A 26,971-nucleotide genomic window follows, 5' to 3' on the forward strand; every position below is an offset into this window, starting at 1 on the left:
AGTAAAACTAACAAGAGATCGACAGACGGCAATCACGAACGGGGCATTTAGATAACAAGGCGATAAGAGCTACGCAACAGGCTACGGACTCTCAACTAACTCAACTGCTTTGGGCCGTCACTGGCAGCATGAAGTCCGGCATGAAGGGCCTGCAGGCTTTGATATTTCCAACATTTACTTGCCCCTGTCCCCAGCTATTCGCGAGCCCAGGGTGCCATACGAACATCGGGAAAAAAAATTAAAAATAAAAAATTAAAATAAACAAATTAACATGGGTACGTAGAATTGTGCTGTTGCTTTTCGTTGTTTATACTTCGTAGTTGCTAGGTGTAAATAGATCTGTCAGCGAGTGTAAGTAATCCATTCTCAAGTTAAACATATTGACCTACGTAAAGATTGCACGGCTTCATGTTGATGACGTCATTTAGGTTGACTTCATACGTTTTTACTGTATGCGGTACCAACCTATCCTCCCTGCGGTTAGATCAACCCTGCGGAACGCTATGACGTTACTCTTCGACAATAGTGTTGGGTTGAACTATAGTCCGGAGCTTATGATATATACAGGAACCTGAGTGGAAATATCGTTCAGTTTAAAAAAAAAAAACAAAAAAAACACCGAATAAAATAAAATTTTAGTGATTTGGGGTATGTAAAAATACACTCTGAGATGCACATGAAGGCCTGCTAAGTTGGCCCTACAGTAGAGCCGCATAACATTCTCCAGGACTCGAATGTTTAGCGTCGTGGAGAATTGAAAGGTCAGAGGTCAGCATCCTGAGCGATGGCGGACGGCGAAGTAGGTGATTTGTCGGCTGATCAGACGGAAAAGTTGTTACAGTTCCAGGTATGTGGCAATAACGATCTATTTTAGCAAGCGCGTGGCTCTGGGAACCTGAGTTCTGCCGGAATCCCGGAAAATTAGCGTTCGTTCATTGACTGATTTAATGTGAATTATCGGCGTTTACCTTTGACGTTGCTGTTGTTGTTGTAAAATGTCTCGTCACTGTGCATGACAGCTGGGCAGGTGCAACATAAATTCTAAGAACCGGATATTGCAAGTACTGTGGCAATATTAGAAGCTTGTACATGGGAGAGCCCTTGTATATTTTGTCGCAGTTCATCTTTCCATTTGCGGAAATAAAGATTGAATCTAGACCGGAACATTGGAATTAGAGGAAAAACACGTTTGTGACGTTTAGTTTTAGTCATTGTGGTATAGTTGTAGTCGCGTAAGGTAACACTGGGCCTATAGTGTGTGCAAGTGTGCTAATGTTTCAAGAGAATAAATGATTTCATCACATTGAAAGTTTTTGATACCAATTAAATGGCCTATTCTTGGCAAGTAAGCTGCAAATAAACATTTTTTGAGGCCAAGAAAATTATTTATCTGGCACATCAAGACCCGAAGAAATCATTGCTAAAGCTTTGGAATTCACAGCAAACTCACTTTTAGTTGGTTGTTGTGGAGGAAACATGTTTTACGTTGTCTGCTATTTTCGTTTCAATCTTGAAGAAAAAATTTCAGATTAATAGCTGATCTCTCAAGGGCAGTTGTACCAATACTTTGTCAGGGCGAGGTAGGTCCTAGTTGTATGGCATTTCAACCATATTGGGCATCAAGTACTGTAAACTAATCCGTAACATTCACCTACCCTAATTCCTCAACCTTTTTGCATGTGAAAGAGCAACTTTTGCAGCGCACTTTATCCACATTTTAATTCGATATTGGAGACAAAACTGCATTGGTTGCATTGGCCAGTTTCAGGCCTTCGCAAAAAGTATGACTTTATCAGTCAACACAGAATAATGGCTTTAGAATATGCTTAAATAAACACCTTGCAAACCTGCAAAATGGTTTAAGAATTACAGTAGTATTGTTAGCATGCAGAGATCCAAATGAAAAAAAAAATCAACTTAGCTTCATTTATATTCATCTGATGAAAGAATCTGCTTTAATCTATTCCATTGACAAAAATTCGAAAGGTGGCTTGTTTTAACAACAATGGCGAATTTTGGTGAGCCCATTTTATTGTTCATGTGTGGTAATGGAGGTGTTGAGGTTTTTGCATTCTTTTTTTTTCAACTGCTTTTCTTGATATGTAGCTTGTGGCAGCACCTCCAGGCCTAAATAGCCCCTGCAGAAGGACAATTTGTAGGTAATTTCTTTCAATATAAAAGTGCCTGCTTCGGGAGCAGTAGATCCAGGATCAATCCTGGGTCGAGTCACACCTAAGACTATAAAAAAGGAAGTTGTAACTCCCTCGCTTGGCGTTCAGCATGATAGTGCAACGAATGGTTGACCCGTAACAGTATAATGGCTCAGTTGGGGCGGTTTACATGCCTTCCGTAAGTCGTCTCAGTGAGGCAGCACTAGATAAAAGAGCAGTGGAAATCCGTCCAGCAACAAGGAGGCACATTACATACACCATACGGATTCCTTCATCGTCATATGACTGAAAAATTGTTGAGTACGACGTTAAACCCCAAGCACTCATTCACTCACTCACTCACTCAATATAAAAGTGACAATTTCATCCACAATTGTAGCTGGTAGTTCTACATTGTGTTTGAATATATAACGGAAATTCTGCCAAAAATCTCTCCTTCCTTCTGCTATTTATTCAATCTTTTTGATCCCATAGACTCTTCTACACAGATATTGCATAAGAGCTTGTGGCACCCTGCTTCCTGTGCGGAGCAATGCAGCAGTCAAGAGGTAGTAGACTAAGATAAAAGCTTTTTTTTACACAGAAGTAGTCCAGAATGTATTATGCCACGCTTGATCTTGTTTTGCATTGTAACTCATGTCGCTGCACCATGGTGTTCAGATTTTAATACTTAAATACAGAAGGTATTAAAGCTTTGTTTCATCTTTACAGTTAATGCATTTTACCACCCGTGTTTTACCACCAGTTTGCATGGTATTGCTTTTGATAACAAACGTGGGATAAACAGATCAGGGTGATGGGCTGAAAATACAAGTTATTTCACTGTGGTTGAACGTATGGGCAGTTGTAAAGTATAGGGTGCTGTCATTGTGTGCTGTTGACCAACTCTCGGATTTTTATTTTGAAAAACAGATTCTTTTATGAACGAAAGCATTTCCTTTACCACATGACCTAAACATCCCCCTAAACTTTATAGCTCCAGAATATATATAAAAATGATGTATTAAATTATGAGCATATGCGTAAATGCAGCATTTTCATGAATTTTATATATTCTTAAAATAGACTCATGCACGGCATTAATAATTTAATAAAATTAAGAAATGTACAATGCATCGTTTATGCTTTTGTTAGTTATCATCTGTAGATGCAAGCATCAAATGCTACAGTGTTCTAAATTATGATGTGAATGTTGGATATGATCTGAGCTCGTAGTGATGCAAAATGATGAGTGAAGATATTAAATTAGCAATAATTTTATGACATATTTGTTCACTCTATCCGTACCAAAGCTGTTTTTCATTGGAAGAGCTCATATTATCTTTGGGGTCCTTAAATAGTTTTATTTTCATTTGTTGATGGCCTAATGATTAGAGTTTCCGCTTTGAAGCCAGTAGACCTGGAATCTAACCTGGGTCGGGTCACACCTTGAAATATGGCACTTGTTGCTACCTCCATTGGCGCTGAGCACTAGGAGTCCTGGTGTCAGTATAATGTGACTGGGTGGGGTGTCATGTTTGATGTCTTCGGCATGATACTTCAGTTTGGCGTAATGGACTTGCGCGGCCACAAGATGACTCTGTATATGTACACACATCTAATGACTCATCGTCACATGATTCAAAACCTGTTTAGGACAAAAATTAGGACAGTAAACCCCTAGCATATATATACATACAATGTATGAAATAGTTAACTTTCTGTACCTTTTTTTTCAGGATTTAACAGGAATAGAGGATATTCAAAGATGTCGGGAAATATTACAGAGACATAACTGGGACATTGAGGTAGTTCTCTTCATTTTCTTTGTTTGAAAAGGCTAAATCATGATATATGTAAGAGAAAGAATTCTGTTTGTTACTTCATTATAATGAAAAGACTTTTATGTTTGTCACATCATGATAAGAGAAAAACTGTTACATTTGTTACATCATGATAAGAGAAAAACGGTTATGTTTCGTACATCATGATAAGAGAAAAACGGTTATGTTTGTTACACCATGATAAGAGAAAAACGGTAATGTTTGTTACATGATGATAAGATGAAAACAGTTATGTTTGTTACATCATGATAAGAGAAAAACTGTTATATTTGTTACATCATAAGTGAAAAATGGGTATGTTTGTTACAACATAAGTGAAAAACAGTTATGTTTGTTACATGATAAGAGGAAAACAGTTATGTTTGTCACATCATGATTTGAGAAAAACTGTTACATTTGTTACATCATGATAAGAGGAAAACAGTTATGTTTGTTACATCATGATAAGAGGAAAACAGTTATGTTTGTTACATCATGATAAGAGGAAAACAGTTATATTTGTTACATCATGATGAGAGAAAAACAGTAATGTTTGTAGCATCATGATGGAGAAAAATGGCTATATTTGTAACATCATGAGAGAAAAAGGGTTGTGTTTGTTACATTATAAAGAAAAGCAGCTATGTTGTAACATCATGATAAGAGAAAAATGGTAATGTTTGTTACATTATGATAAGAGGAAAACAGTTATATGTGTTGCATCATGATAAGAGAAAAAGGGTTATGCTTGTTACCTCATAGAGAAAAGCGGGTATGTTCGTAACATCATGATAAGAGAAAATTGGTAATGTTTGTTACATCATCTTGAAAGAAGAATGTTACAATTGTTACATCATGATAATAGAACACTTGGTTATGTTGGTTACGTTTGTTGTTCTGTTGAATATGTTACATAACATACATCATGAAAAGAGAAAGACCATTACATTTGTTACCATCTTTTTCAGGTGGCTGTACAGGACACGTTCAATGAGAGAGAGGGAGCCCCTTCAGTGTTTACCCCACCCCAGCGACAGGACCCTCGCCTCCCACCCATGAATCTTCAGCCCTCAGACCAAAGGTAAGTTTTCATGAAAAATTGACTCTTACAATTGTTTATTTGTGGGTGTGTGTATCTTTTTTTTTTTTTTTTTTTTTTTTTTTTTTTTTTTTTTTTTTTTTGGAAGAGACTATACCAAAGAGTTATCACAGCTTTTTGGTTTAAGCAATTCTAGGTGAACTTTTTGTAATTTTCTTCTTCAAAATATGCACTTTCAGAAAATGTCACCTTCATTGATATTGTAGTAATTTATTTTTTTAGCAGTTCACATTTTGACTCAGACTATGAAAGTTAAAGCATGGACGGAAATTATTGAGCATGACCGTATGTTTGATACTCATTTACTTTCACTTTCTGTTTACAGAGTATTCACAATACAGGGACGCAGGCCTGAGGGTTTTTTCCAGTGGAGCTACTTCCTCCTCCTCCTTCCATTTAGATTTTTATATAGTACAATAGCTGATATATTTAGATTTGCATGTAAGTATCTGTAGCTATTATTAGTTTATTTATTATTGATCTGTTGTAAATTCTTCAGACTTTTTGTATGTTTGCAAGGTGTTTATTTAAGCATATTCTGTGGACATTAGTCTGTGTAGACTGATAAAATTATACTTTTTTGCGAAGCCTTGAACTGGCCAATCCAACCAGTGTAGTTTGTCTTCAAAATCAAATGCACTTCGGGAGCGGTAGATCTAGGGTCAATCCTGGCTAGTCATACCTAACACCCTAAAAGAGGAAGTTGTAACTTCCTTAACATGAAGGGGATATTGCAACGACTGGTTTACCCATATCAGTATAATGGCTCGGGCGGGGTGGCTTACTTGCCTTTGGTAAGGCGTCTCAGTAAAGCAGCACTAGATACATGTAAAAGAGCCATGGAAATCTGTCCTGCAACAAGGAGGTGCATTACAAGCACTGTAAGGAATACTTCGTCGTCATATGACGGAAACATTTGTTAAGTATGATGTTAAACCCCAAGCACTCAAGATCAAATGAAAAAAGTGTATGAATTGCACAGAAAGTTGCTCTTTTATAGGCGTAAAGGTTGAGGAATTAGGGTAATTACCTAGATACAGTTTGTTTCTGTGTGATTATGTTGGATGCAAGTGTGGAACATAGCTCAGGGATTAAATGCACAATTCTTGATTGCAGGCACAAAGTTTCCAGGCTCAATCCCAGCCTCGGGCAGGGTATTTCTCGGTTCTCTCCTCCTGATAGTTTTGGGGGCTACCAGTGACCCTCATGGAATCGTTTGTAGATATTTATTCAATGAAAACCACTTGTTTACCACTGACATGATTAATTCCTGGACTTACAGGCAAAGAAAACACTAAAATGAGATATGAAATCAGATGAAAAAAAACCATAAAACACTGTCAAAGAAAATAGAGCGATTTATATTTTTTTAAAATTTTTTTCAATCAAGGAAAATGGTTTTAAAATGTCAGATTCTGCTGTAGGCTGTACTGACCCAGAGGGTATCAGAGGTGTCACATCTTATCTTTTGCTTGAAACAGTGCGTTTCAAGGTTCATTCTGTGAATACATCCATGGATCTATATGTATACTATATATAGTTTGAATGATGAAATTTGCCAGTCTGTTCGTGTGCCGCGTGGCAAAACCGAATGTGACATCACTGGTCACAGTATGGTCAGAATTCAAAGTTTTATATACATTTTTCTAGGATTCAATAACTAAATCACCCCATTGTATTAATTAAAGTTAGTGAAAAAAAAAAGTGTGGGTCGGGGAATGGGTGCATACTAAGCTGGTTCCGTGGTCCCAGTGTTTAGCGTTAAAGTTCACTGATAAGGTCTGAAAATTTCAGACCATTGACGAAGAATATGCATAAAATTAGAGGGATTATTAAGAGATATTAATATTCTCAAACATAATATTGGCATAATTTCATCATTTCTCATTAAACTTTAATCTTTGTTTTTATCGTTCCTTTTCATGTGTGGTTTAAATTTCTGTAACTTATGTTTTCAGATCGTTTAGTTAGACCAGATCCTAGAAGAAGTAAGTATTTTCAAATTGATATTTTATAGAAAATGATACAGTGTGTACCTGTATCTCTGCTCAAGCATGCTTCAAATATATGCAGTAATATTATGAAAATAATGTTATTTAAAATTACTGCTCATCACTGAGAGGTTAGAGGAAAGAAACAAGGCTGGTTGGCCAGATGTCCGTATAATGTGACTGTGTGGGATGTCTTCAGTATGATACCTAAGTGGCAGCAGCACTTTGGCGACATGGACCTGTCACAAGAAGACACACATATATATATATATACACACACACCTAATAACTCCTCATTGCCATATGTCTGAAAAACTAGCCTTATGTCCTTTTAAATATGAATTACATCACCTACTTCCTGTTTTACACTATATTAATCTTACAGCTTTTCTCCCTCTTTTTCTTCCTTACAGTCCTGAATCACCTAAAACTTTGCCTGTGATTCTCTTATTTCTAACTGGAGATCTATTCCTAGAAAGCAGCTGTGAGGTTGTGGGTGGAACATCTAATGATAACCTACTCAGTACTGGAAAAATTAATGTGTCAAGACTATTTGTGACATTTTATAACATACATTTGCCTTCAAAAATGCACATTTTTTTTGAGTGAAATTTTAGGTCAAATTTTCTAACTTCAGAATATATGAAGTAAGATAATCTGTCCAACAGGTGTCCATGCTGGCCTGTGGATTTGGAACATGTATAGACTGAACATAAGTGTTTCCTAATACATTTACATGTACCCTGTACGTGGGAATATCTGCCAGCAACCTGCGGAGGGTCATGGGTTTCCCCCCACCATAATGCTGGCCCCTGTCGTATAAGTGAAATATTCTTGAGTACGGTGTGAAACACCAATCAAATAATACATGTTCCCCAACAGATCACAGTACCGAGATGATGTGATGGGGTCCGTCTAAGTCTCCTCTTCTTCTTTTGTAAGTCTCCTCATGAACATTGCACATATCAAATTTATACAATGTAATACTTTTTGTCTAACAATACTCAGACTTCCTTATGCCTGTAACACTTATCACGTGTAATTTCACTAAATCACCCCACTGTATTAATTAAAGTTAGTGAAAAGTCTTCTTTTTTTTTTAAATCGTTTTTCTAATCACATTTCTGACTTTTTTCTGACGCACGATTTTTCATCAACTCATTACCTTTGTGTAGACTAAGTACAGTGGGTACAGCACTGCGATTAGTTGATGGAAAATATGATGAAATTATATGTGATTTACTGTAATACCCATGAGCTTATTAACGAGTTCAAATGTATGAACTTCAACATATCATGAACTCATTCTGCTGGTAACAAATGTTACAAAGGTTTGAGCTCTGTTGTTCCTATTTTATTACAGTAATTCATCAACCTTTGCGCATGTTTGCAAGGTGTTTATTCCTGCATATTTTGAAGGCATTTTTCTGTGTAGACTGATACAATTACATTTTTTATGAAGCCCTGAAATTTGGCCAATACAACCAATGTACCTTGGTCTCTAAAATCAACTTCAAAATTTGCATAAACTTCACTGAAAGTTGCTCTTTCATATCCGAAAAGGTTGAGGAATGTGTGTGTGTTCATAAAGCCTGTATGTAGTACACAAGCACTACAACATCACAGAAGAAAGTGATTCGCTCCACTGCGTGACCTGTTTGTGCGGCTTGTCCTCAAGTCTGTCATTTGTGTTGTATGTTATAGTTGTCACAGACCCTGTAGGAGATGTAGTGTCGTTTATTCACGTGTTTGAGGAGCAGTTTGGAACAGCTCACCCCACCTTTTATCAGGGAACATATAGTCAGGTAAGTACAGTGGTAGGGTGCAATTTTTATTTGCTCAGTTGGTTAGTGCGCTAGCGCGGTGTAATGACCCAGGGGCATCTCACCAATGTGGTCACTGTGAGTTCAAGTCCAGCTCATGCTGACTTCCTCTCCAGCCGTGCTTGGGAAGGTCTGTCAGCAACCAGCGGATGGTTGTGGGTGTCCCCCAGGCTCTGCCCGGTTTCCTCCCACCATAATGCTGGCTGCCTTCATATAAATGAAATATTCTTGATTACGGCATAAAACACCAATCAAATAAATAAATAAATAAATACATTTTTTTTTTTCTTATTGCTGAAAAGGAATATCTATGAGCTGTAACAAAGCAAAATAATTTATATCTTCTTGACAACTGTCAAACTGTGGAGAGAAATAAACACGCAGCATAAAGGCCAACAAAACCTGCATAATACTCTGATGCATACGGCCTGCACTCGCAACGCTCCACATATATTAAATTAAAAATATCTGATGTGGAATGTTGTGTTTGTTGTCAAGCTGAGAGGTAAGACCACAGTTGACACCTGTTTTGAACTGCAGACATCGTTTGGAAAGGTCTTATTGGACTTGGTATGAAAACGGTGTATAGTTGTGGCCGTGGCTGTGATACTTAGCCAGCGCACCATAAAGATAAGAGTTGAAAAACCCTAATTTTTTAGCCGCCTCTACAGCCAACATTTTGAAACTTTCTGAGATAACTATAGAGTCTAGAGAAATAACTTTGAAGCTTGCATCCCGAGGGACACAAAAAGTCATTTTTAGAGATCAAAAAGATTGAAGATCTGCAGTAGCTGCCTGGGGCCACAGGTACTGTATTGGGTGGGTTTATATTCTGTATTGAGCTCTGCATTCTGCAGTTTACTCTTCACTGGATTTACATGCATTTCATGATCTCCTGTTTGCAGGCATTAAATGATGCTAAGCGAGAGCTGCGGTTTCTCTGTGTCTATCTCCATGGAGATGACCATCAGGATACCCCAACTTTCTGCAGGTGGGTAATCAACAGCTGTTCCCCTTTAATACTCCGCATAATGAACTGTTAAACTACATGTAAAAATTGTATTTTAGCAAAAGTTTAGCAATTTTCAAGTGACACATTTTGTTGATTCTGATTGACCAGCTTAGATAGCACAGTTGGTAGAGCGTCCACTTCAGAAGCGGTAGATCCAGGGTCAATCCTAGGTCGAGTCAAACCTAAAACCTTAAAAGAGAAAGTTGTAACTTCCTCACTTGGCGTTCAGCATGAAGGGGATAGTGCAAAAACTGGTTGACCCGTATCAGTATAATGGCTCGGGTGGGGCGGCTTACTTGCCTTCGGTAAGTCATCTCAGTGAAGCAGCACTAGATAAAAGAGTGGTGGAAATCCGTCCTGCAACAAGGAGGCACATTACATACACTCTTAGGATTCCTTCTTCGCCATATGACTGAAAAATTGTTAAGTACGACTTTGAAACCCCAAGCACTCACTCACTCACTCACTGATTCTCATTGATTCATTCACCTTGTAGGGCAACTTAAGAGTTTTTTGTGAAGTCTGATTAATTTCTTATCAGAAAAAAGCGTTTGATTAAAAGTATAATTTGTAAGGTGCATATGGGTGTGTGTTGTTAAGGACTGCTTAACCCCCTGTGTGGTGCATGTGGGTGTGTGTTGTTAAGGACTGCTTAACCCCCTGTGTGGTGCATGTGGGTGTGTGTTGTTAAGGACTGCTTAACCCCCTGTGTGGTGCATGTGGGTGTGTGTTGTTAAGGACTGCTTAACCCCCTGTGTGGTGCATGTGGGTGTGTGTTGTTAAGGACTGCTTAACCCCCTGTGTGGTGCATGTGGGTGTGTGTTGTTAAGGACTGCTTAACCCCCCTGTGTGGTGCATGTGGGTGTGTGTTGTTAAGGACTGCTTAACTCCCTGTGTGGTGCATGTGGGTGTGTGTTGTTAAGGACTGCTTAACCCCCATGTGTGGTGCATGTGGGTGTGTGTTGTTAAGGACTACTTAACTCCCTGTGTGGTGCATGTGGGTGTGTGTTGTTAAGGACTGCTTAACCCCCATGTGTGGTGCATGTGGGTGTGTGTTGTTAAGGACTACTTAACTCCCTGTGTGGTGCATGTGGGTGTGTGTTGTTAAGGACTGCTTAACCCCCATGTGTGGTGCATGTGGGTGTGTGTTGTTAAGGACTACTTAACTCCCTGTGTGGTGCATGTGGGTGTGTGTTGTTAAGGACTGCTTAACCCCCATGTGTGGTGCATGTGGGTGTGTGTTGTTAAGGACTGCTTAACCCCCCTGTGTGGTGCATGTGGGTGTGTGTTGTTAAGGACTGCTTAACCCCCTGTGTGGTGCATGTGGGTGTGTGTTGTTAAGGACTGCTTAACCCCCTGTGTGGTGCATGTGGGTGTGTGTTGTTAAGGACTGCTTAACCCCCCTGTGTGGTGCATGTGGGTGTGTGTTGTTAAGGACTGCTTAACTCCCTGTGTGGTGCATGTGGGTGTGTGTTGTTAAGGACTGCTTAACCCCCATGTGTGGTGCATGTGGGTGTGTGTTGTTAAGGACTACTTAACTCCCTGTGTGGTGCATGTGGGTGTGTGTTGTTAAGGACTGCTTAACCCCCATGTGTGGTGCATGTGGGTGTGTGTTGTTAAGGACTACTTAACTCCCTGTGTGGTGCATGTGGGTGTGTGTTGTTAAGGACTGCTTAACCCCCATGTGTGGTGCATGTGGGTGTGTGTTGTTAAGGACTGCTTAACCCCCCTGTGTGGTGCATGTGGGTGTGTGTTGTTAAGGACTGCTTAACCCCCTGTGTGGTGCATGTGGGTGTGTGTTGTTAAGGACTGCTTAACCCCCTGTGTGGTGCATGTGGGTGTGTGTTGTTAAGGACTGCTTAACCCCCCTGTGTGGTGCATGTGGGTGTGTGTTGTTAAGGACTACTTAACTCCCTGTGTGGTGCATGTGGGTGTGTGTTGTTAAGGACTGCTTAACCCCCATGTGTGGTGCATGTGGGTGTGTGTTGTTAAGGACTACTTAACTCCCTGTGTGGTGCATGTGGGTGTGTGTTGTTAAGGACTGCTTAACCCCCATGTGTGGTGCATGTGGGTGTGTGTTGTTAAGGACTACTTAACTCCCTGTGTGGTGCATGTGGGTGTGTGTTGTTAAGGACTGCTTAACCCCCATGTGTGGTGCATGTGGGTGTGTGTTGTTAAGGACTGCTTAACCCCCATGTGTGGTGCATGTGGGTGTGTGTTGTTAAGGACTACTTAACTCCCTGTGTGGTGCATGTGGGTGTGTGTTGTTAAGGACTGCTTAACCCCCTGTGTGGTGCATGTGGGTGTGTGTTGTTAAGGACTGCTTAACCCCCTGTGTGATGCATGTGGGTGTGTGTTGTTAAGGACTGCTTAACCCCCTGTGTGGTGCATGTGGGTGTGTGTTGTTAAGGACTGCTTAACCCCCCTGTGTGGTGCATGTGGGTGTGTGTTGTTAAGGACTGCTTAACCCCCCTGTGTGGTACATGAAGATTTAACATAACTTGTTACTCAGTATCATAAAAGCCCACAATGCATTTGTACTGGCACACTTTTCAGGTTTTAATGACACACAGTTCTCAAAAGTATGTATTGCCCGGGCCCCCGAAGCCCATGGCGCCCCTCTCCAAAATCATCAGGGGGCGATAACTTGTTACTACTAATGTCTGAGAGAGAGTTAACAAATGTCTGAGAGAGAGTTAACAAACTTTCACTTGCACCGTCTTTTACACTTGGTTTCTGATGTCACAGGACTAGAAAACACTGATCATCAGCTGCTGACAAGTGAATTTTGAGTTTGCAGGCTTGGAATGAGCAGTTGCTGCTTTGACTTAGGCTTTAAGTCAGGAGGTTTATCAGGTGGCTGGTGATCAAATGGCAGTGGTGGGCAGTGGTTTCCTCCAGGCATTCTGGTTTCCTCCACCCATAAACCTGACTGGCATTTATATTAATGCCACTCCAATTTAGATTGACCTGTCCCGATAGCACAGTTGGTAGAGCGTCCAAGTCCAGAGCAGTAGATCCAGGGTCAATCCTGGGTTGTGTCACACCCAAGACCTTAAGAAGGAGGAAGTTGTAATTTCCTTGCTTGGCGCTCAGCATTAAAAGGATAGTGCAACGACTGGTTGACCCGTATCCGTGTAATGACGCGGGCGGAGCGGCTTACTTTCCTGGGGTAATTCACCTCAGTGAAGCAGCACTAGGTGAAAGAGCGGTGAAAATCCGTCCTGCAACAAGGAGGCACATCACATGCACTCTAAGGATTCCTTAATCGTCACATAATTGTTAAGTACGACGTTAAACCCCAAGCTCACTCACTCACCCCATTTTAAATTGTTGTCTTATGGGCAGAATAAATCTTTTTCTTATGTTGGAGTAGAGTATAAATACAAAAATGAAGCTTAAAATTCATGTAATTTGTGGGAAATGTGGACTGCCCCAACTGTTTTTTTTTTCTGTTGGAGACATGTTTACGTGATCAGGAAGTCTTGAAAATGGGAAAATCATAAATATATCTAGATCAGACAAAATAAAAAGGTGGATTGTTTAGTGTCAGATCGCCTATGAAACATAAAATAAAATTGGTTTTGCTTAAATGAGAAATTGTTGAAGTTTGAAAAAGTAAAAGTAAAATGTTTTTTTTTTTTTGTATTGCAGGGAAACCCTGGGGAGCACAGAAGTAATAGATTTCATCAATAGCACAATGTTATTTTGGGCCTGTAATGTCAACAGTCCTGAGGGGTACAGAGGTAAGTTATATCCCAGGAGGCTCTAAATGGCTGATTACTGACCACAGGACATCTTTTTGAGCCAAGCAACCATTAGAGTGCTGACGCGGCACAAGGCCCCAGGAGCCTTTTACCAATGCAGTCACTATGTGTTCAAGTCCAGCTTATGCTTGCTTCCACTGCGGCTGTACGTGGGAAGGTCAGCCAGCAATGTGGATGGTGGTGGGTTTCCTTTGGGCCTTGTCTGGTTTCCTCCCATCATAATGCTGGGCGCCGTTGCATGAGTTAGTGAAACATTTTTGAGTATGGTATAAAACACCAATTAAAACTCATAAGTAAAATGTGTAATGTCGTATACACACTGAACTTGCAAATTAGTGAACTTGTAAACATTTGGGAAATTTTGTTGCTTTATTTGTACTTTGAGCAGTTCCATTTTCCACCCTTGAAACTGACTACAGTCTATTAAGTGAGACATTCGTGTTCAAATGCAAATTGTTCATGTCACACTGGCGATCATACGCGGGAAGGCCTGCCAGCACCCTGCGGATGGTCGTGAGCCCCCACCCCTGGGCTCTGCCCAGTATATTCCCACCGTAATTCCTACATGCTGTCATATAAGTGAAATACTCTTGAGCACAGCGTATAAGACCGATCAAATAAATGAATAAGTAAAATGACAATCCGTAAGTCGTGAAAGAACTGGATAGTGAGATGCATGTACATGTAAGTATAAATACATGTATGTCTAGTTTCTTACCTCTCGTATGTACATCTGCTTAGCTATTTCAGTGTGATCTTTATAATTGCAGTGTCACAAGCCCTCAAGGAATATACCTACCCGTTTATAGCTTTGATTGTCCTTCGTGACAACAAAATGACTGTTGTCTTGAGGATAGAGGGGCCAATCAGTAAGTACACCTGAAACTTATTTATATATGTTACCTGGTATTTACTGCACTTGATGTTATAAATGTACATATTTGACATATCAAAGTTGTGAACAACTGTAACATGTGATAGGCTTACACTGTATGCGTGTTGGAAAGTGCATAATAGCCTGCCCTAGGAATGTTAATGCATTTCTAGTTTTGCCTGCACAAAGTACAGATGTAGCTTATGTCCAGTAAAGGCTTCCAATAATAGTGAAAGCAATGTTGTAGTAAATTTTAGAGGTGGTGTCGTTAAAAGGTGTACGTGTATTGAGCACATATTATGCACACTTGTAGAGCACAACCACACGGGCTGGTGGGGGGGGGGGGCATTGCAGTTGCATTGTGTGCATATTAAAGACTGAAAATACAAAATTCACGACTTTAGTACTTAGGTAATGAGCTGAAGTTTTGCATTGGAGCTCTTTTCTCCTTGGAACAGTTTTTGCATTACTGTAAATGACCTAAAAATTCGATCACAAAAAGAGCATTTAAATATCATGAGATTGTACTTGTTAAAATGTACATTTTCCCAGTAGGATGTCATCCTTCCTTCCAGACACCTCTCTAAGCACCTTTCTAAAATACATAGAACCTGGAATCTGGAAAAATGAGAAATTTTTACGTCATTTAAGGTATTTCGAAAACAACTTATAGATTTGGCTTTATGACATCTAAACTGTTGTATTTAATACGGTGACATAAAATCTGCTGTCAAGAACAGAAAATTTCATGAAATATCATCTTAAAACTTACAAGATATATGTCAGTTTCAAAAAGTCAGAAATCGCTGATCGTTTTATTATTCCCATTTTGACTCTTGTTTCACACCTCGTTACAGGTGGCCCTGACCTGATAGGTCGTCTGACCCGGGTCATGGAGGATAACGAGCCGTCGTTAGTGGCTGCTAGAGCCGACAGGTGAGTCGAATCAGAAGGAAATGGGAGATCTTAAAAACCAGGTCTTAGTGTTGATGTCAATCGGTGACAGATCAAGCCATCTTTAAAATCATGTTGGTTTGGTTAATCAATTTAAAGATTCCTAAAACTGATTCAATTAATGGATGGTATGTAATGCAAGCTGTAGCATGAAACAGTTTTCACGATGCACAGTGTTGTTTCTGTTGCCATAGAGATGAGAGAACATTTAACCAGACACTCAGACAGCAGCAAGATGAAGCCTACAGGGAGTCTCTAAGGGCAGATCAGGAAAAGGTGAGAGTTACTCCTCTTGGAAATGTGTTTCGTTCCCCGGTTACACTCTATGACTGTTTGCTGATTATCTGTAGTCATATTTCTGCGAACACATTCCAAAGCTTTTTAAAAGTGAAGTTCTTACACAAACATGTAACACTACCTTAATTCCTCAAGCTTTTCGCATGTGGAAGAGCTACCTCCAGTACAATTTATGCACGTTTATGCATTGATTTTGGAAACAACACTACATTGGTTGGAGTGACCCTTGTCAGGGCTTCAAGAAAAGTGTAATTTTGTCAGCCTGCACAGAATAATGCCTTGAGAATAAGCTTGAATAAACACCCTGCAAACATAAGAAAATGTTAAAGAATTACAATATGTTCATGTTACTGCACCACATAGGCGTGTGCTGTTAGTATTCTATCATATTATACCAGCAATGCGATGGCTGTGAGTTCAAGCCCAGCTCATGCTAACTGGCTTCCTAACTGTCATACATGGGAAGGTCTGCCAGCAACCTGCGGGAGATCGTAGGTTTCTCCAAGGCTTTCCCTGGTGTCCTCCTACCATAACTCTGGCCGCCAGCTTATAAGTGAAATATTCTTGAGTATGGCCTAACACCAGTGACATAAAGAAATAGTTAATTTATATCATACCATGTGTGAAGCAGCCACCCGACGACATTTTCATTCTAATCTAACGGTGACATTATACGAGGAGAAATAAGTTATTTTTGTAAGCTTTTCACAAAAAATCTTAGGAAAGGAGGGCGGTCTTGGTTTGTTTTGGACCAGTAACGATTTACTTAACTCTGGTTAAGGTGAAGGAAAAAGATTATTGTATGCATTTATATTTAATTTATGTTAAAAATAAATGAATAAATGGCTTGATAGGAGTGATAAAAGAGTGTAGTAATGGTATGTTGTTGGAAAATAGGCTGTAGGAGTAGGTGATATGGGAATTTTGAACTCTTATCGCCGATGGTAAAAGGAGACCGACTGAACCATGTGACATGTGAGAAATGTTAGGCAAAAATTATTGATCACATTTATTATAACCTGGGCATCTGAAAAAGTTTCACCAAAAAGTTATATGGAGTAGATGAACGACGTAGAAAATTGGGGAGCTTAGAGGTTGTGATCCTAGGGGGTTCTTTACATGAAGGGGTGTCATGTTTATGCTCGGAATATGACGAGACACCTGATTGGTTAATTAATGTAAACAGTAGTTGCCCAGCATTTTTGATAACTCGCATGATACAGTAGGACAAATTTTATATTCAGCGAAAAAAAGAATTCAGTCTCAAAACTCCCCCATTGGTTACTGGTTCTATTTTGGGGTGTGTAAAATAAGGGAAGCTGTGTGACAGATTGTAGTATGATCATTTGCTTTAGGAAAGAAAAAAGCGGGAGGAGAAAGAAGAAAAGGAGAGAGTTGCTCAGTTAGCGCGGAATGAGGAGCTGGAAAACCAGAGACTGCTTGAGGTGAGAATGTTTACACGGTTGATCAGTCAGTCAGTCAGGGCCAAAGTTAATGGATTATTAATGAAAAGTTTCGCGCCTGTTTTCACAATAAACATCCGAAGCTCAGTAAATGGCTTCAAGATGGAGAAAACATTAAAATAAAAAAGTTCAGGTGAAAGAGTGAAAGAGAAGTTAGTTGTAGGTGTGGTTTTAAATACCTGTTTGGAATTTTCTTTAAAGAGAAAAAGACGCTTAAAAATAATTTTTGTAAGGTGGGTAGAAATACAGACGGCATTCATGTTCATGAACTTGCATTCAGCATACAAGCTTGTGTGTTCATGAAGAATACAAGCTAGTGTGTTCATGAAGCATGCAAGCTAGTGTGTTCATGAAGCATACAAGTTTGTGTGTTCATGAAGCATACAAGCTAGTGTGTTCATGAAGCATGCAAGCTAGTGTGTTCATGAAGCATACAAGCTTGTGTGTTCATGAAGCATACAAGCTTGTGTGTTCATGAAGCATGCAAGCTTGTCTGTTCATGAAGCATACAAGCTTGTGTGTTCATGAAGCATACAAGCTTGTGTGTTCATGAAGCATGCAAGCTAGTGTGTTCATGAAGCATACAAGCTTGTGTGTTCATGAAGCATACAAGCTTGTGTGTTCATGAAGCATACAAGCTTGTGTGTTCATGAAGCATACAAGCTAGTGTGTTCATGAAGCATACAAGTTTGTGTGTTCATGAAGCATACAAGCTTGTGTGTTCATGAAGCATACAAGCTCGTGTGTTCATGAAGCATACAAGCTCATGTGTTCATGAAGCATGCAAGCTCGTGTGTTCATGAAGCATGCAAGCTCGTGTGTTCATGAAGCATGCAAGCTTGTGTGTTCATGAAGCATGCAAGCTTGTGTGTTCCTGAAGCATGCAAGCTTGTGTGTTCATGAAGCATACAAGCTTGTGTGTTCTTGAAGCAAACAAGCTTGTGTGTTCATGAAGCATACAAGCTTGTGTGTTCATGAAGCATACAAGCTTGTGTGTTCATGAAGCATACAAGCTTGTGTGTTCATGAAGCATACAAGCTCGTGTGTTCATGAAGCATGCAAGCTAGTGTGTTCATGAAGCATGCAAGCTTGTGTGTTCCTGAAGCATGCAAGCTTGTGTGTTCATGAAGCATACAAGCTTGTGTGTTCTTGAAGCAAACAAGCTTGTGTGTTCCTGAAGCATGCAAGCTTGTGTGTTCATGAAGCATACAAGCTTGTGTGTTCTTGAAGCATGCAAGCTCGTGTGTTCATGAAGCATACAAGCTTGTGTGTTCTTGAAGCAAACAAGCTTGTGTGTTCCTGAAGCATACAAGCTTGTGTGTTCATGAAGCATACAAGCTTGTGTGTTCTTGAAGCAAACAAGCTTGTGTGTTCCTGAAGCATACAAGCTTGTGTGTTCATGAAGCATACAAGCTTGTGTGTTCATGAAGCATACAAGCTTGTGTGTTCATGAAGCATACAAGCTAGTGCAGAAATGTATTTTTTAAGTTCATGTTTTCAGAAATCTAAATCCCATTCACCTTACGTGTATTCCACCATTATGATGTTCAAGTCTATATGATACTTCAATACGAGTCCTGCCACGCTGAAATTTATTTATTTATTTTTTTAATTGGTGTTGTATGCCATACTCAAGAATATTTCACTTATACGACGGCAGCCAGCATTATGGTGGGAGGAAAGTGGGCAGAGCCTGGGGGAAACCCACGACCATCCGCAGGTTGCTGGGAGACCTTCCCATGCCACTTCAAGACACAGTATATATACACACACCTAATGACCCCTTGTAAAATCCCAAGCATACATACATGTACGGTGTCCCCAGCATGATACTTCCTAGGCAGCAGCATTTCGGCAGCACAGACAGCCTGCCGCAAGAAGACACATTATATACACACACCTAATGACTCCTCGTCGTCATATAAGTGGAAAATTACGATGCGATGTTAAAACCCAAGCGCACATACATGCAAGCGTCTACCTGACATCCGAGAAAGGGTGTGACCAGTAACTGACAATAGGTCAGTCAGTGGCATTGTGGTTTGCTCCGCCAGTCAAACTGTCCGTCCGTACGTGGGAAGGGCTGTCAGCAACCTGCGGATGGTTGTGGGTTTCCCCCGGGCTCTGCCTGTTTCCACCCACCATAATGCTGGCCACCGTCGTATAAGTGAAATATTCTTGAGTACAGCGTAAAACACCAAATAAATAAATAAATAATAACCAGTCAAACTGATTAACATCCTATATCTGAAATTTCCTGACAAGTCTGAAAATATTTGTTTGTTTATTTGATTGGTGTTTTACGACGTACTCGTGAAGAATATTTCACTTATACGATAGCGGCCAGGTTTATGATGGGAGGAAGCCAGGCATAGTCCGAAAGGGAAACCCACGACCATCCGCAGGTTGGCAGCAGACCTTCCCACATACTAGTTTGAAAATAAGCAGTAGTACAAGACAGTGTCCTGCACCAAAGAATATATTGTCGGTGACCAACTGTTCGGTACAAGACAAAAATGTCATGTAAATAATATTTTATCTTGTTTTTTAATGTTGTGAATAGCGGAAAGATTTGTCATTATGTCCTGCACCAATTTAAACATTGTATCCAGGCTTTAAACAACAAATTTAATCAAATTACATTGGGGCAGCCCAACAAATGGTCTGGCATGAAGGTACTGTTGTGATTTGAGCCAAATTATTTTTGAAAAGACAATAAAACTGCGAAACAATTAAACTGTCAAAAGCAGAGGAATAATCTTTGTGCGTATTTGCTGATTTGCCTCCCTTGTAGGAGCGCGAGCGCCAGAAGGAGGACCTGAAGACAGGTATCCCTGCAGAGCCCCCTAGTGACGACCCAGAGGCCATCCGCATACTCCTCAAACTTCCTTCAGGCACGAGGCTAGAGAGAAGATTCCGAAAGTCACAGTCTCTCAAGGTGAGTTGCTGCTGGAAGCAGTATCAGATTGAAGGAAGAATGTGTATTGATACTTAAAGGAATTCATGGATGTAGTTTGTGAAGACTAATGTGAAGACTAATGGTGTCTGAACAGGTGTCGCTGCAGTGAGTGATGACTTCCATGTCAGAAGTTTTGCATAGTATGATGTCATCTATGATAATGACATATATAGTCTGCTCAGCGTGATGTTGCACTATTGATGGTGCAGTAGAGCATTTAGCGTCACTAACATGACAAACTTTGTACATCTGTGGGTATCCCATTCCACTGAAAACAAACCAGCTATTCTGGATATATTTACACTTTGTTTATGCTATCATTTGATTGGTTGGATGTCCAATCTAGTGATGCAAAAGCCATGCATAATGGGATTCAGAATAGGTTTTGGTCAAGCCTTTCCAGACTGTCAGTCAAGGACACACAGTTGACCAATCATAAGCAGTTTTGTCACAAATAGGTCAACTGGCTGTCCCACACATTGGTTACAAATGTTCCATCTTTCCATGACGTTATGACGTCACAATTGCCTTCACCAGGAAATGAAATGAAAAGTAACCTCGTCCTGACAAGGGGTGGTGGGACATCGGATGAGTGGGATCCATCCATTAGTAGTCATTATTGGGTCAGGTCAAAAACTTGATAGCACGATGCAAGCTGTCACACATGAACCTCAGGGCAGCAAATGGCTAGCCAGATATGTGAAAAAGGGTGTCAGGTCAGCCCTTTTTTGAGGCCTTTTTGTTTGAGCAGGGTGTCCAATTTCATTATTTCCTGTCTCTGCCATGTTCAAAGTGCATAAAACAGGAGTTTTTCAAGATTTTTGAAAGCAGTCACTAATTATTGCCCCTTCTGTAAACAGTAGTGTGGGAAAACTTATAATGATGCCTAGGCAGTTAAACTATGTTAATTAGTTTGTAAAAATGCTCTTTCGGAAGCACATAAAGGCCTTAAAATGTTTTTTTCATAATGAATTTATCAAACTCTTTCACAAATTCTATAACGAATCTTTACTGATAGATGAATCAATCAGAATCAAGCAAAAGATGTCACTTCAAAAATTATAAACTTTAGATGAAATGCAGTATTTAGTTCACTAAAGAATGAGATAAAAGGGTACAGATTTTTTTTCGCCCTTTTCTGTTTCAGTATTTATATTACTTCGTGTTCTGCCATGCCGAATGCCCAGATGATTTCCACATTGTCACAAACTTTCCACGCAAACAGTTGCCATGCCAACCAGATGATGCCAATCCCGAGCCTCCTACATTCGAGGAAGTTGGCTTGGGGAAGTCAGAAATGTTGTTTGTCCAGGACAATGAGGCTTGAGGGCCAAAACTAGAGATACCTTTGGGGAAAATGTCCATTATTGCATTTATTAGTGGTAAAGGAAACCAAACCCTGATGGTGTGACTGTGAGCAGAGTAAAACTCAGTGGACACCTTCAGCTAGCGGCAAGTAGCAGTCATGGCGGCCTGGACTTGGACAGAGAAGACAAATGGTCGGAGGGAAAGACGTCTTGCTACGTTCTGCAGAAATGTCTAAAAGCATGAGACAAAGTATTACCCACAGGAAACTGGTGTGAGAAAATGGACATGTACTTGCGACAGCAGGTGGCTTTAAGAAAAGTATTTGCAACAACAAATGGTTGTACTAGTTTATTTTAATTAAGTGTCCAGTATTTACCTGGACAGTGAGGAGTTAGGAAATGTAAGGTATGATTTTAAGTGACATCAAAAGATAGTGGAGAAAGCAAAATTCATCTTTAGAACAAAATTTCTGATTTTAACAGGAAGTAAGAGGAAGTAGATGATGATGGAGAAGTGTACTAGTTTGGAATTCATCTCTGTTATTTGTTCACATGGTGAGATTTTCAGAGAAATGTTTACAGAATTATTTTCAGAGAGAGGAAATGTAGAAGGAAGATTGATGCTGTATCTGTGGCATGCTAATTGAAACTGAGAATTTTGAAAATTTATTTATTTATTTATTTATTTGATTGGTGTTTTACACCATACTCAAGAATATTTCACTTATACAGTGGCAGCCATCATTATGGTGGGAAGAAACCAGGCAGAGCCTGGTGGAAACCCACAACCATCCACAGGTTGCTGCCAGACCCACTTGTGGCTGGAGAGGAAGCCAGCAAGAGCTGGACTTAAACTCAAAACGGCCACAAGAATTTTGATAATGGGTTGTTAATTGGATAATGGAAAACGCTAACTGAGGATACTTTCTACTGAAGCCAAATTTCGAAGTTTGAGAAGCTGTAGGTATGTGGAATGCATGATGTTGTAGTCTGACCACACTTTGCATGAGAAAATGAGGGATAAGTTAGGTGTCAACAATGCGAACGCTAACATGTGAAGGGGTGAAAATTGACAGCTGAAACACATAAGCTCAATGTGATCCAATTCTGTGAGAATTGACGAGGAAAATTTTTTTATACCTATATTTATCAACAAAACCCTTGTTGTAGATAGAATCAAGTTCTGCACACTTTTATGAATCTCTGTTTCTCAGCTTCTCTAGAAAACTCTCTCTCTCGCATTAACTGAGCTCTAGCATGAAACAGGCAGGAGGATCTACCTTGACCAATCCTGATGGCTTTTGGACTGTGAATATCTATTCAACATGGCAGCCATGGCTTGTGTAAATTGTAAGGAAGCGCGGACTGTACAATAGGGGAGAATTGAATTTGAACTCTCTTATCTCTTCTAGGTAGATGTAGTCCTGTTGTACCATGTGATGTGTTACAAATGTTAGGCAACTATTTTTGATTACATTTAAAGTTTCATAAAAGGGGATTTAGATTAGATGAACGGTAAAGAAAACTGAGAAGCTGGACGTGTGAAATTAAGAAGTTGCTAAAGGAAAGAGGTTTCATTTGAACCTTTGGAACATCAGTAACTTAATGTGACCCTATCATTCTTGAGAACTCACATATACAGTACAGTTTGGTGTTTGTTTTTTTTTACCTTTGGGGACAGAAGAGTTTATACTTGAATCTCCCCTATTGTTCTAGGTAAACCAATGATGGAAAAGAACACACACAGCTTGAAGTGGATGCTGTTACTATGAACACCCTCACCCCCCACCACTATTACTGGCAGCCACAGTTTATTGTGCAGTAGCATTCGACTATCAGGAAACTCTAGTCATTTATGTATGCCCCCATTTCCATTTTTCTTAACTCTGAACTGACTCCATGCATGTACTGTTTTTGCTTTGAAGCCATGATGTCCTGGCCTTACACAGGGAATTTGTTTGTTCCCCTCACCCCCCTCTCACACTGTTCACTGGGGCTTTGTGACAATAACCCAGACGACAAAATGATGCTCGTTGAAGAACCTTTGTCCTCCACCCATACGGCACGCATATTTGTATGTCACACGAGGAAAAGTTCTTCAGTAGTTTGCCAGAGGTCTGTATGCTTTACACCTGGACTCTGGTTTACTCCACCCATATCATACGATTATGAAAAATTCTGTAGTATGTCGTCTAACAACAGTCAAATAATTAAAGCACTTTAATGAAGTTCATCATCGTCTGGCATTCATCTCCTCAGCAAATTTGCATCTATTGTACAGCCCATCTTTCTAACCCCTCCATTTCTGTACAGTTACATACCTAGGTTATATCCATGTACAATAATTCACTGGCAGCCTTGAATAGCCAATCAAGCATCCCTCAATATGTGTGTAGTGTTGTTGTTGTTTTTTTTTTGTTTTTTAAATATTTTCAGCAGTAAATGTAAATTGTTTTGTTGTAAAAAGTGATTGTTAAATAATTGTATGCTGTTTTATAGCTTACATTTTTCCTTTGATGCATCATTTAGGATCCGTTTTTTTGGGGTCCACACTTGTTCAAACCTGTCTGGATGAAATTTTATTTTTTGCAATTGAAAGGAAATGGAATCCTTGTAATGTCCGTAAGACAATTTAATCTTTAAAGTGACATTCCTAAGCATTCAACGGCATTATCATGTGATGAGGGTTTTTTTTTTATCATAACTGATTCAGCAAAAGCATTTAGAATCGATTTCAAAGTACATGTACTTAAATGATTCATATATATTCTTGAAATATTTGCATTTTTATTTCTAGAAACACACATTATTGGCAAGGTAACCAGATAAATTTCCCTTTCCAAAGAGCCCTTAATACCAAGCCCTTTCCCCTTTCATATAAATTTGGCTTCCATTTAATTATTTAAGAATAAATATTGGACTATCCTTCAAAAGGGACTTAATACTTATGCTCAGCGTACATGAGAACTTGAGATACAAATCAGATCAACTTTAACTGAGTTGATCCAGTCTTCGATGTCCATTTAACTGCATCGGCCATCCACGTGATGATTTCAGTTGTGTCGTTATTTGGAATACTTACGAGTGCTTACGACACGACACAACGGTCTTGTTGAGTTGATTTGGGTCTTAAGCTCTCGTATTTGACGAGCTTTAAGCTTGTGATCGGAATGGCTCTTCGTGGCATGGTACGGCATCTTTATATCGTTTGATAGAATTGTATATATTAGTTTTTGTTTACAAGACTAGATGATCCACAAAAAGGCAAAACTACCATTTTGATTATGTGTGACTACAAAGGATTGAAGGATAGGATTGAAGTATTTTGTGTCTTTTTTTTTTATTAAACAAAATCATAAGTTGTGAAAATGGTGCATTTATTATCACGATAATATCACATTTGTTCATTTTATGAAGCACAAATCAAACAAATAAATAAAGGAAGGGAGGAAAAAACTTGATTCTACCAGTTTTTTCTGAAGCTTGTCTTAATATTTGTACCGATATCATAACGGGGAGGGGGGGGGATAATAAAACTCTGCCCAGCGATGTCCTAAAATTGCAGTATATACACCTGAACAAATCAGAGTCGGTAAGTTATTTCTTTTCTAGCTTATTTGGATGCTTTATGTCCTTAATAGCAGTCAATTATCTGTGCTACTCGTAGAAAACAAGACCTCATTAGTTTGGAAATTGTCTTTAAAATATATGGTTTTCTTGTTTTTATTTATTTATTCAAGAGAAGAAAATATTTTGCAAAATCAGTTCTTGTTTGAATTATTGGCATGTTTCTTTATTAGAAGAAAGTGATAAAATATAAAAATACTCCCCGTAGTAATAAGGAAAGGTATATTTTTGGAAGTGGTTTTGAGACACTCGTTCCGCTTCTGTATTTCTCAGTGGAGTATTTGATCAGTTTTACCATTATTACGGCAAGTGTTGTTTCTCCTTGCTCAAAAGATGTCGCCAATGTTGAATTTGGGGATGAAGGATGCTCTTCAGTTGCATTATAGCACGTGCTCATTTGTGTGTACAGTGTTAGGTAGAGGTAAATGCTATATGTATTTCTTCAACCCTTTGGGGGTTCCCCAGTAAATAAAAAATCCTGATATTGATATTGGTAAAAGCTTTTTACTTAGTGGTTTGCCTCAAAAGGTAAAATTCAGTCAGGTCCAAGCTGTAGTAAACTTACTCTTCAGTAAAACAGGACCCCGTTCAAAATAGGCCTATTTCCCCTTAACATATTATCAACTTAGGGAAATTTGGTTAAGGGAATGAAAATTACACACCAACACGATTGCTAAGGTGAATGTGGCCAAGGGAATGAAACTACGGGCCGGCACGATGGCTTAATAGGGGAAATTTGGCCAAGGGAATGAAAATTACAACTTGATTGTATGTGTACATTTTCTTTTTAATGTAAGACCGACGCAATTTTGTTGTCCATTAGGACTTGTGAACAGTTGTCTAGTTTACAGCAAAGGGACACTTAATTACTAATATGTAAACCTTGTGAAAATAATTACGAAGGTTGTTACAAGAATGGAAGTAATACGTATGTGCTTTGTTAAAAGTAATTTTATGCAGTACTATAATACAAGAAATCATTAGTAACTGAGTGTGTTTAACATAGCACCCATTCTAAAATATAGGCAAATTTAAGTTTTAATTTATATGGTTAGTAAATTGTAAATTTATTGTCATGCAGCTGGATAAAACATTATATTATAGCCTATATAAACGGAAAAAAAACTTCATTATGTATACTAATGAAATTAAAAATGCAATTAAAAATGAAATTGCTTCCTTGTAAATACACAAAATAGATCTTTTCTTGTTTTCTGAGTTTCTTGATTCCTTAATTAGCTCGAAGTTTTGCAAAAGCGAAATGAACAACTAGTTCCAAATAAGATGAGGGACATTAAGAAAGTTTGACTCGCACTATATTCTAGTGGTGGATTTTATGAGCTTTGAGTGAGATTCAGAAACAGTGACTTGCTATTTGCTTGAGAAACCTGAAATTCGATGGACTCGGTCCTTACACCGAAAAGCGTAAGGTACTGTACAAGAAAGAACAAAAGAGTACGTATGTACTCAACAAAAAGGAGTGGTCGGTAATCACAGTTCACAGCACTCAGTACCGAGTGTGTCCACCGTTAGCATCACGAAGAGCGTGAACTGTGGTTACCGACCACACTGCTTACACGCTACCATAGCTCCTGGATTGCTAAAATGTGATAATATGATGGAAATTGAAGCCACAACTGGCAATGAATACTTACCCATATTGTTGAGTTAACACGTTATTTAATACCGAAAGAAAGCAATGTAAAATTTTCTTGCGTCTATAAAGTTAGCTTTGTAGCTTTGGACCATACTGTAAAAAGGCGTAGAGGAGTTTTACCAGTTCCTCATTTGATCGAAACATTCCAGTTTAAACATAGTGATATAG

General features: G+C 39.2%; 1 protein-coding gene across 1 annotated transcript; it reads left to right on the plus strand.

The window, feature by feature from the left end:
* Positions 1 to 784: 784 nt before the first annotated feature.
* Positions 785 to 22,167, plus strand: LOC135463850 (FAS-associated factor 2-like). The gene is made up of 14 exons (XM_064741303.1): positions 785 to 847; positions 3,890 to 3,958; positions 4,942 to 5,054; positions 5,398 to 5,513; positions 7,031 to 7,060; positions 8,768 to 8,868; positions 9,792 to 9,877; positions 13,553 to 13,644; positions 14,436 to 14,534; positions 15,397 to 15,475; positions 15,688 to 15,769; positions 17,146 to 17,235; positions 20,048 to 20,191; positions 21,360 to 22,167. The coding sequence occupies exons 1-14, from the start codon at positions 785 to 787 to the stop codon at positions 21,537 to 21,539; spliced, it is 1,344 nt and encodes a 447-aa protein (XP_064597373.1). The 3' UTR covers positions 21,540 to 22,167.
* The last annotated feature ends 4,804 nt before the right edge of the window (positions 22,168 to 26,971 follow it).

Source organism: Liolophura sinensis, chromosome 3 (assembly GCF_032854445.1).
Source record: "Liolophura sinensis isolate JHLJ2023 chromosome 3, CUHK_Ljap_v2, whole genome shotgun sequence".
NCBI classification, from domain to species: domain Eukaryota; kingdom Metazoa; phylum Mollusca; class Polyplacophora; order Chitonida; family Chitonidae; genus Liolophura; species Liolophura sinensis.